The following is an 18,192-nucleotide window of genomic DNA, read 5'->3' as shown; positions in this document are numbered from 1 at the left end:
GCATCAAAGCCAGGCGCCGTTGTGCAATGAAACTGAGCAATGACGAGACAGCTTCTAAAACTGAATATCCGGGGAGGGAATTCAAATCAGATAAGAAGCAAAGTTTTGACTAATACAGAAAATCAGGGATGCGGGAGAAGCTGGAAGGCTGTCGATCCCTGGTGTTTTTCCACTTACAGATCAAAGATGAGAGGGCTAAGATATTTAACCAGCTGAATACAATCCTTAATGATGACAGACAATTGTATCGACATATGCTTGTGAGTGTGAGATTCTGCTGTCTTATGATATCCCCATGGGATATATTACGCTATTTCTAAAACGTCTTTCAGGGTCAAGTGCCACTAAAGCCTTCTATCGATCAGGATGAACTGTTCTTCTCTGAAAAATACTGCGTTCTGCCAGGGGAAACATTTTGCCAGCCTCCTCTTATCTCATATTTGCAATTCCAACTTAACATAGCACCCTTACTATTGAACGCAAAATCACCCGAGTGCTTCAGTTTCCAAGCAACCCTACTGCAATTGTGCAGCACAGAAACAAACAATAGCTGCTGGCTTCCTTGTTTCTTCTAAACAGCCACAGCCAGCACTGCAGGCAAAGGATTTCACATGGCTCAACAAATTCTCTGGTATTCTGGATCACGGCCCACCTCTGGTGGATAATCTATTTGATTATTAGGTTTCCCTGCATGTCCATTGGGTGATTTATTAAGTAGCATAATTTTGGTTAGCAGTCTGAGCTAATTTTGCGGTGGGTATTGGAGGCGCTGTGTGTCCACAGCTGCAGACGTCTGAGAAGACGACCTTCTCACTGAAGAAAAACAAATATAAAACCCCCAAACATTTACGTCCCTGTTACACGTCCCTACAATATCTTCACACTTGAATGGTCAACACTGTCATCTCACAGCAAGAAAATCCTGGGTTGGAATCGTCCACTCAGCTGGGGCTTTTCTGTGTGGAGTTTGCGTGGACTTCCTGTGCAGGAGATCACTCCAGTTACTCCGGTTTTCTCCCAGAGTCTGAAGACATGCATGTTAGTTGAACTTCCTAAATTGGCTGTAGGGTGTGTGCTTGTCTGCCTGTTTGCGTTTACTCTGTCATGGACTGGCGAGAGCGTGTGACAGCTTGGATAGTATCCAGTCCCCACACAACCCTGGACTGGACAGTCTTGCCTTTGGGTTTTTGAAACAAACAGCAGGTTTGGCAAGTTTAGCTTCCCAGCCGTTCAGCTGATCAAAGCTAACTGGTAAAAAAGACAAACTTAAACTTTTAAATAATATTCCCCTGGGGAAAAAAATAATAAACCGAATGGTACAGCACACTCTGACAACTTTGTAAATATGTAATAACACTTGTCGTGGAAGAAGCGTCACGCTGGGAGTGGAAAAGTGATCTCTCAGTTCAAGTGTCTCAATCTATCGTGATTGACTGCTCACTCCTCTCCAATCCATTCCATAGAGATTTATGGCCAAGTGGAACGGACTGTCTACCAGGCAATTACTGTCAAGTGGATCCTATTGCACCTCTTTGTCACTCTAATACTAGAAATTTGGTTCTCATTAGATGAATGTCAAATGGAATTAGGGCTTTAATTTATTTTGTGTGACACCGCCCATCCTCTCCAAGCCCATCTTTGAGAACTTCTTTTCCCACAGCTGCTGGTCTCTTCACCTTCTTTGGGATGGCAAAACAACCATCTTACAGGAAGAAAAGGCTTTTGCTTGACGCGCTTTGGCTTAGAAAACTAGACATGAATATTATGCCTATTTCCAGGTCCACACTCTTCAACTCTATTACAGTAGCTTTATGTGATTTATGACTTGTAATAAGCCTCATTTGTCTATACTGGGTCTTAGTTATCTATTGACTGAAACAATTAGTTCTCCTCCTGTTGAGCCTACCCTCTCTTTGAACCAGCTTTGCTTTGATTGGCTGCCCCTCGCAAATGAAAGGTTTGAAAAGCAGTGGGTAGGAATTTGACGTTATTACATATATCTGCTCACTGTTATCATACAAAGAGTCAAGGCTAGTAAAACCTGACTGAAAATGAGGTTTCTGAGCAGTCTGAAACCCGACCCTTGAGCTCACAGGGATTACTTGTACATATGCTAATCTCATCATTTGAAACTTTGGCCATATTTAATATGAGCATCCACTATCCTAATAACACATATGACAAAAAAAAATAAGGAAAATCCTAATAGTTCGACTGAAACCAAAATAAAATGCGTGGCGCTTGGTGTTGGGAGTAAAGATAATGCAGCATATAAATCAAAAGATTTCAACCGAAGTGCATAATTTTGTTTATCGAGTTGTGCGTCACAGTGGGAGATGTGATGACGCTTTGGCAGAAGCTGACGAGACGTTTTAGACAGGAATCTGTGTTACTGTATCCGGGGGGATATACTGTCTCCTCATTGCAGCGGAGGAGCATGACCTGCAGCTGGGCCTATCAATAAAGTGTGTGTGTTTGTGTGTGTGCGCATGTTCAACTAAAACTCCAAGAAAACATCAATTCTTGCAATATCTTGACAGCTACAGTATAAACAGGAACACCATGGTGCTTAATAGTGATCTATAATCTTTGTCACATGGCACTCCCCCTTGGATTGTTGCATCATTAACAGTGCGAGACAGCAGGCTGTGACAGAGAGGCCAGCACGGACAATGACATGCCCTCGTGAGCGACGCACAACTAATGAGTGCGTTCAGCGTGCAGTCTCTGTGTGTGTATGGGTGAAAAAGAAATGTCGTTTGTTTGTGTGTGTGTGTGTGTGTGTGTGTGTGTGTGTGTGTGCTTTTCATGACATATAACTTGCAAGTGTTGACTGTGCCAAGCCAGTATAAAAAACCACAAAAACAACACGAGCTTAGGGGTTATCACTGTGATGCTGGGAGACACATATGAAGTCTGAGAAGTGAGTGGAAAGCATTCAGTGCTGTATAAACACCTTTGTGACAGTAGTACTATAAATCTGTAGACGTGATCATTTGCTTGTTGAAGTTCTGAATGTTTTCTCGTTTTGTGTCTTAAGACTGATACTGATACCGATATTTGGTGACCCAAAACATCGATATTCCGATACATAGGCCGATACTTTTAGTTCTTCCAGACACAGGAAGTATAAACAGATCTCCCAAACATGTTTTATCTGTTGTTATTTATTCTGTACGGATCAGCTGACTGTTGTGTTTGACGTAGTCCACATGCTAACAGGGAGGCTCCAGAGTGCTCTCTGGTGGACAAATTATGCAACACCAACACTTATAATTTTGTTAAAGGGTCTTTTTCACTCTCCTTTTATTTTTTTAAAGTTAAATTTATCAGCTGCTATATATGTTTGATATGGAGAGATCTGAAAATATTGGCTAATATTGGCTGAAAATAACAAGCAGGTGCTAGTCAGTGCAGCTTTTTTAGGTACATTTCTACAAGCAAGCTAATGTCAGATTCGTGGTGCCAACACAGAAATGACCCGACTTCTCATTGTAGTTTCAGTGCCAAGCCCAAAAAAGCCATCGTCCCACTGTACTCGAAAGACGAAAACCCCATGATCAAGCTTATGGGCGCGCAAAGACATATCTAATCAATGTATCACGACTGAGGGTAGATGGTAGAAATCGAACGGGGAAAAAAGGGAAATAATTTTCGAGCTGTATGATCTTTTCTTCATCCTTGGATCAATGTGAGCAGTGTATACTCACTCAGAAGCACCAATAAACTGCAGGACAACAAGCAGTTGTTTGTGCTGAGAGCTGAGAGGCATGTAATCTCTGGTGCACAGCTGCTAAAGAGAAGGAGGTGACAGGACAAACAGATGAGATGGAATGATAAAAATTGAAAGACGTGACGGCGAAACAGTTGCACAAATAAGTGCGATAAACCAGCGGACTGATTGAAAGATGAAGTACTGTTGGTTTGCGTAGGGAGATAAGTAAAAGGTTAGTCAACCCGGAGGTGGCTTTCCCATCATTTCGTTGCAAAAGGCAAGCCTTCGTCAGCTCTCCTCACAACGTTGCCTGCAGCAACGGCTGTCAACAGCTGTCACAGCTGAACCTTCTGGCAGCGATAATATGGCTACTGATGGGGTTCATGACATTATTCTGATATGGCAAAGTCGTCTAACCTGCCCCAAGCAGTATCACCAAAGGAGGTGAATTTTTGCAAGTGAGAATTTTAAACAGATGATAATTCTACACAGCATCCAATTCCATTTCAATGAAATAGACCGTGCGTGTGATTAAACATTATGTAACAACTGTTTTGTGTAATACAGCAACACATCCCTCCCACTCATGCTCCCTAGCCGCCCAACCTTTCAAACACTTTAAACAAAATAGTGAAAGTCCACAGTGAGTGGACTTGAAACAAAAAGTGTCAGAGCCAAGCTACCCGACAGGGTTTCAGAGAGGTAATCAAGAATATGAGAGGTAGAGAAATGGAACATAAACTAAGAGGTGATCTTTTACTTTCCCAGTGGAGTCCTAATTTAAACCGAAGGCACGCTGTACCTGAGACCAGATGAGATGGAATCTCGCTGGTGCTCATATGGGACTCTGTGTCATTACGAGCACATTGGTTTTGGAATCAGACAGTTGCGATGGCAAATCAGGTGAACAAAACCGCAAGGATTCAGCAGCTCAATTGACATGCAGTGTGCAATTAACTTTATAATGTGTTTACAAATGAGGTCTTCCCTGTCACGATCTCTGGAGTGTGTCAGTTTATGTATCTGTATGCAGGTAGAATAGTTTCTGTGCTCTGTAGAAATACATCAGCATGTTCACTGTGCGGTTAGGTTACCAATCTTTAAAAAACAAGATAGAGAAGGATTTATAGTCCGCCTCATCTAAGAGAACAAGCTTCTGCGAGATTTATGTGAGTAGGTCATGATGTAAAACACAGAAGAGTAAAAGGAGAGCAAGACAAGGACGAAAAAAAGAGACAAAATAGGGAGTGCTGTGTTAGTTTGGAATATAGGGCATTTTCCCAACATCAGATGATTTATTAAGATGAGCTAAAATAGCTTTGCATGAGACAAGATGGGCTGAAAGCATTTGCCACTACACTGGAGAAAGGATGGGAAGTTACAAAGCCAGACTGCATCGCTCCTCCAAGGTAGAGCTGGGCGATATATCGAGTTTTTAAAACATATCGATATATTTTTATACGAGATATAAGATGTGACAATATCCTTTATATCGATATAGTCTATGTTACGTTATAATTATAGTTGTGGAGCCGCAAGTTTGCCTCTCTTTTGTCCACTTTTGTCTCTACGCAACGTTACTCCGCCTCGCCTTCACTGAAGACAACTCCCCCTCCTACCCCATCGCTTCACGTGCAGGCAGCGACAAGACGGACACGGCAAATCTCCGTTAACGAGTTACTGCGCATCGCCCCATGCGTGGGGCTGGACGGCGTCAACGTGCTAACGAGCTAACCGCGCTAACGAGCTAACCGCGCTAACCCTAAAATCCTTTCATTCTCTCAAAAGTTGATAGCGCGCCTTATGTATGAATTCTGGTTGTGCTTGGTGGCCGCGAACCGATTTTATGTGGTACACGGCGTTCAGCAATCTGTCAAAAATGTTTGAGTACGACTTTGGTAAGCTACGGAGCTGCACCGCTTGATAGATTGTCGGCGCATTACGGCTACCGAGGAGCTTCGCGGAGTGATACGTACTGTGCATCAACGTAATATTACCGTATTGTGTGTGTATAAGGACCATAAATGGCACCTGTAAGAGACGTGGTTATGAAGCGGATTTCAAACTCCAGGCTATCAGTCACACAGTAAAACTTGGGAACAGAGCAGCTGTAAAATCTGTCTGTCTTTGTTATTACGCTCAGCGTCTTTTAGTTTACATTTTGACTGCACAATTGTGAGCTCTTTGTTTAGCACAAAAACAACCTTGTTTTCTTTTATTTATGGAGCATTATTATTTAATGAATGCTCATAATTTAATTTTGAGTAATTTTTCATGTACATCTGTGCTGTATGTTAATAAAAGTGCCTGTGTGACATCTGGGACACAGCTTTGACTAAGAACTCTTTTTGTTCTTACTTTATGGCTTAAAAAAATATCGAGATATATATCTTATATCGCCATCCAGCTAAAAAATATCGAGATATGAATTTTGGGTCATATCGCCCAGCCCTACTCCAAGGTGGTTGGAAATGGCTCTTAATCAGGGGGCAAAGTGATATGATTTTGCTTATTTGAAATATGAATGCGCATCCGTGTGCTTTCGGGTTAGCACGCTTCTGTCTTCTGAGAGGACTCGTGGGCTCACAGAAACAGAAATGCCTCAGTGCAATTCGACTCAGTTCTTTTTGTTCTCTTTATCTCTCTGCTTTCAGTTTGTCTGTTTATCTGCGTCCATTTGATCAGCTGAAAAAGTGAACACATCACCCGCAGGCCTGTCTGATATTGGAAAACAGCTCACAGTTTACTCAGAAAAGTACTCAGGTGTAAATAGTCACTATTGGGCCCCCTGAAGGGAGAAAACATGCAGCAGCATACAACAATTTAAAGTTTAGATCTTTATTCTTTCCTCCGCCTTCATGATTCATAACTCTGTTTATTGCTTTTTGTTTTCTTCTTCTCGTCAGACCACCTCCAAACTGTGAAGCTATAGAGACTACAAGCAAGTAGCAAGAAAATTGCCATTATGGGGTTTTGTAAAACAAAGCAATAATGTGCTGCTAACTGTTGAGGGAAGAGAAAAAAAGAAGAGGAAAGTGAAAAAGAGAAAAGTGCCAATATTCTTGGGCTTTCGATGTATATTCAGTCCAAACCTTCCTGTTTCGGTGCAACAACCACAGTTCACAAAGGTGGAAAGATTTAAAGTTATTTTTCAAAACAAAATCCTGACTCCAAAGCAAATGATTTATAGCACTTGTACTAGAAGCAGACTGCAAAGAGAAACCAAGCAGGGTAAAGAACAGAAAGTTGTATCCTCAGCTTATTCACAAACACAGATTACCAGGTAAGGTAAGAAATCTGTATTTCTTTACCTAAATACACACTTACTAACACCTACTAACAAGTAGCTGCCTGTAGCTACATCACACCTGACATGACGCTTACTCGTTGTTACTTGAGTAACTCCAAAAGCACAGTGGGAGGCAGAGCTGTCAGTGATCAGGCTCCACTCCCGTGGAAGAAGTTCCCACTTTGGGTTTAGCTGGCAGACACCTTGGGTGTATAACTTTACGATGAGGCCTACAGTAAAGGTTTGCTCAAGTGACCTAGAACCTTCCTTTAGCTTTGCTGTTTAGGCTGCTAGACAAAATATCATGAAGTACTGAACACATCTCCTCTACTTTGCTCTGCATACATTCATATGTGACTGTTGCACTTCATTAGCGTTCAGTCTTTCTCTCTCCTGCAGTTTGGGCTTTTTCCTTCTCCGTCCTTGCTCTCTGTGTGTTTTCCATCAGTATCTGTGCCTCAGGAGCAACATGATCCTTATCTGTGGTTACTGTCCCTACCAGCCTGAAGGGAGTTTATAGTTATTTAGTTTGTTGTTTCTCTTCGGTCTTTGCCTCTTAGTTTTCCTCTAATGCTAATGAGTTGAGGCAGATGGTTGCCTTTCCCTAAGCCTCATCCTGCTGGAGATTTGGTCCACTGCAAAGGGAGTTTCTTCTCTCCACCACCACCAAATGCACGCTCACACGGGATTGTAGGGTTTCTTGCTATGATAATGCAAAATAGGCCACGAAAGGCATGCAAATAAAAGGCAGAAGCAAGAGATGACAGTTGTATGATCATGTAACAGGAGAGACAGACTGCAGAAAGACACATTATCAGGCAAAAGGTAGACAGCACCACACTAATTGTCACTATGTAATATCACAGTGAGGAGCAGCGCTAGAGAGCCCTAATGGAATAACACACATATCCACCCTGGCCTGCCCATTTAAACAGAGGGAGGTGTACACGAGTCTGAGTGACCATCGGCCAGATAATGATGACCCATAATGCATGTTGTGACACCGGCTGTGGGCTCTCTAAACAATGAGACCACACGTACAGCATGGTCAGTACGGACAGAATGGATGGCCAAAAAGTGAGAGGAGCGACATTAAGAGGAAAGAGGTGCATAAGGATGGGAGGACAGAGGCGTGAGATGGTGTGTTTGTGTCAGAAAATGAGACAGACAATGAGATAATGCACGCTGGTAAAAGAGTGAACAGAAGAGAAGGTGAAAGAGGAAGAGCGAGACGCAGTCTTACCATATCAATGAGGCTCTCCTGGATCCGGTTCAGTGTGGTTCTCAGTCTGCTGCTGATAAGGCCCAGACCTGATGACTCATACTGTAGAATAGACACAGACACACACACAGAATGAGTGTTTGAAATGTGCACAAAAATCTTCCCTCTATAAGAACACACACTTCAACAGAGTGTAAAAATCACGCTCACACCGGGACATCTGCTCTCATCTCATGTAGTCAGAGACAAAAGAGACTTCGCTTTCTGCTTCTAGCCAACTCTAATCCTAAAGAGGGAGGAGCAGCTGGGAAGAACCAACATCAACAATCAGACAATCACGCTGACAACAGAAGGTGACAGACAGAGCTCAGAGAAAAACGAAGCGGAGAGGGTGAAAGCGAAGAAACCTCAATGCAAATGCTTCTGAAATCACTCCGAGATGTGCTCGATGTCGCCTGTGAAAGCAAATCGCGCACATCTTAAGGGCTGGAAAACAACCACACCACGCATGCTGGATTCTCTAAGCAGCACAACCGTGAAGTAGTCGGAACACTTCAGGTTGTGCCTCTTACCAAGCAGGCAGGGCCCACAACCCTGGCGGTGCCCGCCTCTCTGCTGCCGTGAGCTTGCAAAGATGGGCTTGGGACGGGCTTACGGATGACGAACGGATAGCAAGAAAGGAAAAACAAAAAGCAAAAGCTTCAAATTAAAGACTCTGGAAGAAGAAAACACAACTAGAAAAAAAAAAACAGAAATATGAAAGCAAACAAACATAATTCGATTAAATGTAGTAGTAAGTGGAATTTTTCTGTTCACAAACTTTTTAAGTTTTCCATTTATGACCAGCAGGAGCTTAGTAAACCGGGACTCATCAGTTTGTAGTGTGTAGCAGCTGAACATGCAGAGAGGTGGCATTGTGAAAACCCGATGCCCCTTTAATCTCTCTCAGTTTAGTAACATCTTAGAATTAAGTGTCACTGCTGTGTGTGTCCTTCTTGCTTTTTGTTTAAGCTACAAATACCAACAGACCAAATGTTCACAGACCGCCTTGTATAAAAACTCAATGAGACGTTTTGTTGAAACTGAACTTCTTTTTCACATATTAAATGGGATGAAATGTCTAGTTAAAAATCTTTACATTGACAGAAAGGGCAGTTTCACTGCTTTTGGCCCAACTGAAATCAAAGCCGGTTGTATGTGTGTGGCATCCCTGACCTTGATAGTCAGTGACAGACTTTAAAAAGCTCTCAGGTTGTTCATATTGCTTTTAGAAACTTTTAAACACATGGAAGGGCATCAGGAGGAAAAACACACATCTAGTAGTTGTCGATGTCAGCGTGGGTTTGAGATACATGCTGTTTGGCAGAGGCTGTTCAGTGACCATTGTTTAGGTAGGAGGAAGTAGAAGTGACAGTTTTTGGGATGTAGGTTTTTTTTTGGCTTCAGTTTTGAAGATTCTGGTGCAGTCGGGCGTCGTTTGGTTTTATTGTAGGCCACAGGTGAGAGTCTGTACTGCTGCACAAGATAAATAACATCCAGTACGAGTGGCAGCTAGGAGTTGAGAGTGAACCCCTTTTTCATTTCAGTAGGCAGCCTTTACCCCCGACCATTTCTGCCATCGTTACTCAAAATGAAAATATTCTATTGTCTCCATTTGCCTTCCATCTTTCAATTCACACCTCTTTTTGCCCTTTTCGTACTATAGCCCTCCACGGCGTCTTCCCAGAGCTAAAACCGAAGATTCTCCCCCCCCCCCTTGAGGTTCAGCTTTCTACAATTTTCAAACATTAATCACTTTTCTCAAAACTGTGTTAGCAAATCTGCCTGTCACAGCCCCTGGAGCAGAAAACCCGGCTACTATTGACGACGGAGAATCTGCGAGCAGGGCGCATAATACATCTTTAGCATGTGTGACACCGTCAAAAGCGCGGCTTGCCTTAACAAGGCAAACACACGCAGATAATGAGTGTATTTACCCTTTTGAATATTAATGCCACACATTACTCTTCAAGTGGGGGAGTCAAGCAGGCCCATCTTGATTCCAGCTGTGTAAGGAGAGCAGAGCCTATAGGTCAAAACGCCAGCGTATGTGACTAGCAATTTCCAGGAGCTTTTTAAAGATTCATGGGGACATTAGCATTTAGCTGTCGGTGGCTCTTCAAGTGAGACCATTAATGAAAACGGCTGGGTTCATGAAGTGACACTTTGAGGTCTAGAGTGGATGCGGTGGATAAATAGTGGTGGTAAAAGTTACAGAGTGATGCAAACAGAGAGTGAAAATGACACGGGAAGATGGTGAGAGTAACAAGCATGAAGAAGAAAAATTAGATTAAGCTTTTGGGAATGTAGACGGTAGAAAGAAATGGCTGAAGGAGCCGGCTTAAGCAACAAAAAAATGATATACGCTTAAAGACAAGGTAGGCAATGATACTGAGAGGCTGACATATTCTGCATCGGTGACAGTGACCCACTGACAACTTATCAACTCTCAACCTTTCCTCATTTCTTCTTGACACACGCACGCACGCACGCACGCCAATAATCCGAGTTGGAGGGGCCCCCGTGGAGCTTTCATCCCCGTTATCTCTTCCACCTCAACGGGATAGAAGTCATTTTGTTGCCATCATTATTGCATCCCTGAGGGTGATACTGACACAAATGCTGTTTTCTTCTTTCTTTGTGAGGCACAGTATAAATGACATAATAGCCTTTAGATTGAGTGGAGGGACCGGGCTCGCAGACTGCATCCTATCGTTCAGCTTGAATTTTTACTGTGAGACAGACAGTAATGAGAAAAGATGGAAGCGGTGGTTATTTCACATCTCACTGTATATCATCTAATAAACATTTTAAAAAAAGAAATAATAAATGCAGGCAATCTCCATAAAGCACCTTACTACTGATGCAGCAGAAGTAATATTAAGCAATTTGTGTCAAGAAGTTATATTCTGGAGCTTTGGAAATGAGTATGAAGGTAATTTCACAACAACAGAACATCTACACTGCGAACGCAGACGCAGTCGGCATTACAATGAGCAAAAACAAAAATTCTTGATTACTTATGAGGTTTACTTAACTCACAAGATTATACTTTTTTCCCCCAGCTTTTCCCTGTTTCATCTTTTATGGAGCTTTTTTTTTTTTTTTTAAATTTGCCATTATTGGGAAAGACATTCAGATGCATCCGGAACAATCAGAAAACAGCAGTCAATGAGGCAACCGTGGAAGCGCCAAAAATAAATGCAGTTCCTGGAGTGGCCTCTTGAGTCTGTCTCCAAAAGTGAGTTAAGCAACACAGACTTCCATCAATTTTCTGCCACTTATCCGAGTCTGGGTCACGGGAGCAGCAGTGTAAGCAGATACCCCCAGCTGTCTTTTCTAGCATCAAGCCAGCCCAGATATATAACCCTGCCAGCATATCCTGAGTTTGCCCACAGGACATCTTCCCCATGGCAGATGACTGACACACCTTTCAATGTGAAGGAGTAGCAGCTCTACTCTAAGCTACCGAGCTCACCGTCCCATCTCTAAGAGAGAGCCCTACTAACCTTCAGAGGAAGCTTGTCTCTGCTGCTTGTATCAGTGATCTCATTCTTTTAGACCATAGGTGAGGGCAGAATGGAGATCGACCAATAAATTGACAGCTTCGCTTTCACACCCAGCTCTGTTTTCTGTACAACAGACTGATACCGCTTCTGTATCACTGCAGATAATACATCAGTCAATCTTTTTGTCTTTTTCTCCTGCTCCGCTCTCTCCATCACTTGTGAATGAACTTCATCGCTTGCGACAGAAATTCCTGCCTGACCAGGGATAGGTATTGGGGTTTTTTTCCAGTTAATGATCATGGTTTCAGACTTTGGAGGTGCTGATTCTTTTTCCCAGTTTTCTCACAAAAACAGAGAAGTGACAGAGTCTGACGCTTGGCTGCGACTCCAAAGTTTTCAAAAAAGTGACGATTGCCCTAATTGTCTTAAATATCGAGAGTACAAAACTGTTAACAGGAGAATATGTGGGGGGAAAGAGAGTGAGAGACAGTCAGTGTTTGAGTTTTAATCACTCATCTGCTGTACATAAACAGCGCAGGCACAATCTGACCTAAATGAAAGTATCTTATTGCTGCTTTATAATTGTAGGGTCTTTAGTTTACAGTATGAACTGACTGTTGTTGTGCTATATAAATATAGCTGAATTGAATTGAACTGAAATTTTAACCCAAAAACCAAAATTAACAGCATTAAAAACATATTTACTGCTTAGTACGTTTGTGAGGTTTTATCTGACAAATATTCTGGCTTCCTGATTAACCAGCCTGTCCATAAAGTCTATCCTTTCATTTTAGTGGGTAAAATTATAGCATTTCATTGATTTAGTACTAAGCACTAACTAGCATGCATGTTGTGTAGTTTGGAGATCTAACTTGCTAACCAAGCAAGCAGGTATTACCCTCTGGTTTTAAACCTTTATTTTAGGAAAGATGGGGCAACAACACATGCTCATCTTTTATTCCACAGAAGGTGTTCTTTAGAGTATTGAATGATAAAACTACAGACACGGAGTTTAAAACCATGCCAAAACAATCCACTAAAGATTTATTGTGTATTAGAGTTTAGTTTGACATCCTTCAGCTTGCAGAACTGCTTGACAACATCTGGGCATGGAGGGGGTCAATTCAATTTTGCAATAGCTTTCACAAAGGTTTGCAACACTAGACCATCAGGCTTTTTTTTTCCTTTATGGCATCCTGTAGATAGTGATTCAGATCAGGGCTCTGGGAAGGTCATAATCTTTCTTCCTGGGCAAAATTTAGTTGAACGGGGCGGACGGTATGCTTCAGGAGACTAACTTGGTGAGATATCCACTTCTGTTCACTGCATCATCTTTTGGCTTTTTCACTGCAAAGTTCATGATTTCATCAATAAACAAATTCCTGTGCACGGTCATAAGAAAAACATCAGACACTGCCCCCACTGTGTTTGTGCTTCTTAGAAGTTGAAAATATTTATTTAGGGTTGTTTTCTGAGGATCAAATCGATGTCTGTAACTTTTTTAAACTGATTTTATTTTTTAAACCAGCGGGAAATTTGCTGTACAAATACTTTCCAGAGCCAATAAATGCAAAAATGCCACATCGAAAATGGGCTGACTCACAAGGTTTTGCTTCAAGGGTCTTTTATTGGCTAGCAAATGTTCGTTTTTTCATTAGTCTTCAGTATAAACACTCGATGTGATAGACAAAACACCACGATGATGAAGGAATACTGTACCATGTCGTTGCGTCCAAAGAAAGTGTACACAGCGTAAAGGTAGTAGTCGAAAAGCTGTGATACGCAGTGGATGACGTCAAAGGCAATTGGCTTCAAAATGTTCATCATCTGCATGTACTTTCCTTTAGGGAGAGGAGACAAAGACGTAACAGTTAGATCCGAGTACAATGGAAGCTTTGTGTCGAGTGCTGTGTGTGACACAGAGGGCATCCATACTGTTCTTTAGCACCGTGAAACCCAGCATCACTTTACACAGAATGAAATGGCGCTGTACTTGAGTAAATTTTGAAGGAGATTAAACGGGTTAAACTACTGTAAGTTAATCGTGGTTGAACCATATCCTTTTTGGGAAGGACAACAGCATGAGCATATTGCATTTGCATACAAATTGCAAGGATTTAATTCAGCAGAAAGGTAATAAAGGCAATAACTACAGAGGTACAGGGGTGTAACAAGGTTACCATTGACTCAGAACTGATGTATGGAAGAATAAAAAAAAAGAAGAAATAAACTCAATCTAGCTGGCTTTGCTACCCAGGCAGCACTATTTCTCCCACACTCTCATTTTTCACACCCTTTCTCTTAAATTCTGCACCAAGAACTCAGGGAGCAATCTAACTCCATCAAAGTCCAGCAGAGACTGAATTAGAAGTGATTGTATGGAATCAAACTTTGGGGGTCTTTTTTCTTGCTGCAAGTTTTTCCACGTGGCTCTAAATCAATATTATGTAGCGTGTGACAAAATACGGTTCTTTTGCTTTTTTACTGTATGCGCAGTCAAGCCAAAACAGCAAAGATAGCTCCTCCTCTCTAAAATCACATTATGAGGGTACATCATCAGACTCTTTTCTCATGTCTTTAGAGCTACGTCACATATTTATACATGTAAGCAGTTCTTTGGAAACAGAAGGCAGGAACTCAGGGCGAAGGTTAACCACTATTAGTGCAGTTCAGTCATGCAGATGTGGAGCGTGCCAATTGCAGTATTTTGCAGGCTTTAATGATGAATAAATGAAACTCTCAGAAGGCCAGAGAGGACACACTGTCTGGACACCTCGCAAGCAGAGGTTAGTCATCAATGAGAGTGTGTGCGTGCGTGTGTGTTTCCAGGACTCACCAACAAGCCGGATGACGTTGAGCGTGGTGTTGGTGAGAATTGGTGCGTTGGTCTTATTGAGGTTGTAGTCGGACTTCTTCTTGGTTCTCATGGTTTCTCGGGGTACGCTGGTGGCAGAGTCAGAGAAAGTAGGTCAGAACCATGAGGAAAAAGAGACTTGCTAATACGTGTCAACATCATTAATCCCCTGAAATGATAGGGCCAGGTGCAAAGCCTTCACTGTGGGTCACAGTTCTTGTAATTGATCAATCAGAACCCATTTCACAACACAGGAAATGGGACCCCAGTGGTGAAGTCTCAGAACTGGTGATCCTGAAGCACCAGACCCTGACATGGAGCTCGCCAAGCCATATTAGCCAGCAATGATTACATGGGCAGAAATCATTACATGGTCTGTCTCATTTCTGCGACTATATGAGCCATTACATAATTAAGCACTAGTAATTCCTGCCTATAAGAACAGGAAATAAGGATTTTAGTGATCGTGGACTAATGTCAGCTGAGTACACGCGAGGAACTAAAAAGCATAAAATAATACTGTATGTCATCATACAAGGCAGGAAACAGAAACTGCAATGAATCAAGGTTTTGACTCCAGTGCAAATCCTAACGTTTTTTTTTAGATCAGCTCTCAGATTTGCCTAAAAACATTAATTTACTGCAAGTTCTTGGCAGTTCAGTTCATCACACACACACAAAATGAGCACAGCAGGCTTATCGACAAAGACCGTCCCAGCTGAACGGTGACGCAAAATTTAAGACCCCATCATGCTGCAGGGAAAATGCTGCAGTTCTAAACGAGGTCGGCTAAAACAGTTCGAGAGGAACATCTAAACTGTTAAAGCTGTGAAATGCTAAAACAGTTAGCGCTTGCATAAATGATAGGTTCTTTCCAATTCAAGCATCCCTGATAATAAAGGAGGCAAAATACAAAACTTTCTCCAGCTGCAATTAAACCCTCTTTCAAATGAAAATTAGTGCTTTAACACACTGAACAGAGAAGTGTATAATTGCCTTCACCATTATTAAATAGCCACTAATTTTACAATACGCACCAATTGCATTAGCCGAGGTAGAAAGGAAAGGTAACTTTTTCATGGATATACAAAAAGCTTACTGCTGACTTGGCAGGGTTAGCCAGAGGTTAGCTTAAATTGTTGGTGCTGGAGGTGCGAAGACTTGGTTAATGCCTTCAAAATGAAGACTCAAGTACAGACAGATAGTTTGGTGTGTGTAATTAACATAATCGGTGTGCTCACTTTTTGAATATTTCACAGCTAGCAGTGAAAATTTATTTTGTTTGTTAACTGGTCCATGTACCAGCTGTCCAAAGCTGTCTTCAACGTGTCTGATAAGATAAACAAACTATAATTCATGTTCTCAATTTTCATATAAAAACAAAAAACAACAAAAAACAAAAAACAAAAAAAAAACAAGCAAGAAACTAAATTTTGGTCTTCAGAACAACTGGAACAGAACTGAAATCTAACAACTCTTTCGGACAGCACAAACATAAATCCAGTTATCAAACAAGCTGAAAGTGGAATTAAACAGAAGATTCATGGACTGTCTGTAAATTTGAGGCATACACTCGGAGCCGGACATGGAACTGACCTCTTTAGAGGAGCATCACCCGTCTGCTCATCAACGTAGTCCTGCTTGAGCTCCTCTGGGACATCGCTGTCGCTGTCGTAATCCTGGTACACGCTTTTCTCCAGCTCGTCTGACTCGTACTTGAGAAACGGTGAAGAGAAAGATGAGATTGAAGTCAGGGGTAAAAACGCGGTGGATAGAGTTCAGATAAAGTGGGTAAAACAGAGAGAAGACAAGTGTTAAGACAGGTGTGAAAAAAGTCCAACTCCACGGGGAAATGGTGCCGGCGCTGTTGGTCGCAAGACACAGCAACAAAGAGTCCACAGAGATTTTGAAACAGCACAAAGTATTAACCCACTCCCCCAAGATAAAAATGGTGGAAGGCTAATAAAAACAAACTGCATTAACGCTCTGTGATTAAATTACCCACAAAGCAACAAATAAACACTTCAAATACCTCACATACTGCTGGGAGGGCACAAAATGTATTCACCTCTCACAAGAGAGTTCAGATTATACCTTACTGAAATAAGGCAATATTTTCTACATGCCAAGGGAACACAAGCATCATATATAAAGGATTACACGCTTATGAACAGCTAAACACCAAAGGCTTATACAGATATGTTGATATGTCATCATAAAGTAAAGCCAAAGGTGTGGGGGGACCTCTGAAATCTGAAAGAGAAATATTGTTTTCCATAGGAGGAGCAGATGAGTAGCCTCTGTAGCATGAGGCAATAGTTGTTATTTCCTAAAAGGGACACTACTTAAATTAAAAGCAAAGTGCTTTTAATTTATATTTAACACAAAACACAGTTCCCGAAAATGTATTAAGAAATTAAAAGGATTCCTATACCGGAGGCCTGGACACTAACAAACTCAAAGAAAAAAAAAAACAGCTGCATTACATGAAACTCTTTTCTTGGGTTAATCATTAGCCAAGTACAAGTTTATTTTCTATTGAATGGCTAACATTACTTGTCAGACAGTGTGTCAAAGCCCTGTAATGACTATGGCACGTTTTGCACGGCTGCCCTCAAACCCCTAATAAACGCTTGTTATGACCCTGGTGATGAGAGCTTAAGGGACGCTGATTATTTCTCAAATCAGTTCACCTCCTTATGAACTCGTCTGAAGTTTGACTCTATAGGCAGGCTTAATTAGGCATACTTATGTAAGTGGGTTTATCTAGCTGGTGGAAACGCACGCTCTATAATCAAATCTAGTTCTGTGTTTCAATTCTAACTTGTGACTTTTTCCAAAATGACCATATTCCTAAAAATACTGCAGTATTATAACAGATTTCAACTTTCAACAGACACGACTTATTCTTAACTTTTTTTTACAAGATGGAGTGTGTTTCATAACACCTACCCCATTGGATGCCAGCACATCCTCCGTCTCCTCTTCCTTGTGCTCCATGTGCATCTCAAAGGGGTTTCCCTCTCGCTGGTACTGCTGGAACAGGGACAGCTCCTCCTGGGCCGAGCTGCTCAAAGACGCGGCCTGCCTACTCGGGGACACCGAAGGCGAGCGACACTGACCCATAAACTTAAACTCCTGGATCGGAGAAGATGGGACACAGGGACGCACAGGGAATTGTTACTGATCAGAGTATCCTACAAAAAGTCTATGAGACTTTTAAAATGAATAAAGTTAGAGGTAATTTAAAAGAAAACAGAGCCAAGAACTCCAATTAACACGTCACTTGTACACAGTACCTTTGACCACTTGGTTTTAAGCGGCTGCATCACAACAAAAGCTAAATCACCATCTGTACAGGACGTCTGTGAGGAATTCCACTACGCACGCTTAAATCATACTGTAGTGAAGGCCAAGTAATACATTGCCATAAAGGCATGTAAAATTCCCATGCAAGTCCATTTATTAGGAGGGTTCTTTGGTATGCTTATTTATCGTTTTGTGCGTATAAGCAAAACAGAGATGAAGGAAAAAAGATAAAGATGAAAAAATACTCGAGTTCAC

The 18,192-nt window shown here is 41.8% G+C and overlaps 1 protein-coding gene across 2 annotated transcripts in view; it reads right to left on the bottom strand.

Annotated features, from left to right (window-relative positions):
* vps50 (VPS50 EARP/GARPII complex subunit) overlaps window positions 1-18,192 on the bottom strand; it is a 135,730-nt gene that overhangs the window by 35,030 nt on the left and 82,508 nt on the right. Inside the window, exons 18-23 of one of the 2 annotated variants that reach the window (XM_085395498.1) lie at window positions 17,581-17,766; window positions 16,225-16,343; window positions 14,611-14,717; window positions 13,494-13,615; window positions 8,799-8,876; window positions 8,248-8,328 (exon numbers count right to left, since the gene is read on the bottom strand). In XM_085395498.1, coding sequence (XP_085251624.1) covers window positions 8,248-8,328; window positions 8,799-8,876; window positions 13,494-13,615; window positions 14,611-14,717; window positions 16,225-16,343; window positions 17,581-17,766 — 693 coding nt within the window. The remainder of the gene's footprint in view (window positions 1-8,247; window positions 8,329-8,798; window positions 8,877-13,493; window positions 13,616-14,610; window positions 14,718-16,224; window positions 16,344-17,580; window positions 17,767-18,192) is intronic. The other variant, XM_085395497.1, reaches the window with a different exon arrangement.

This window comes from Rhamphochromis longiceps, linkage group LG22 (genome assembly GCF_057381845.1).
Source record: "Rhamphochromis longiceps isolate RC_006_pf linkage group LG22, R_longiceps_female_GT1.1, whole genome shotgun sequence".
NCBI classification, from domain to species: Eukaryota; Metazoa; Chordata; class Actinopteri; order Cichliformes; family Cichlidae; genus Rhamphochromis; species Rhamphochromis longiceps.
This window is presented reverse-complemented; position numbering and strand designations above follow the sequence as displayed.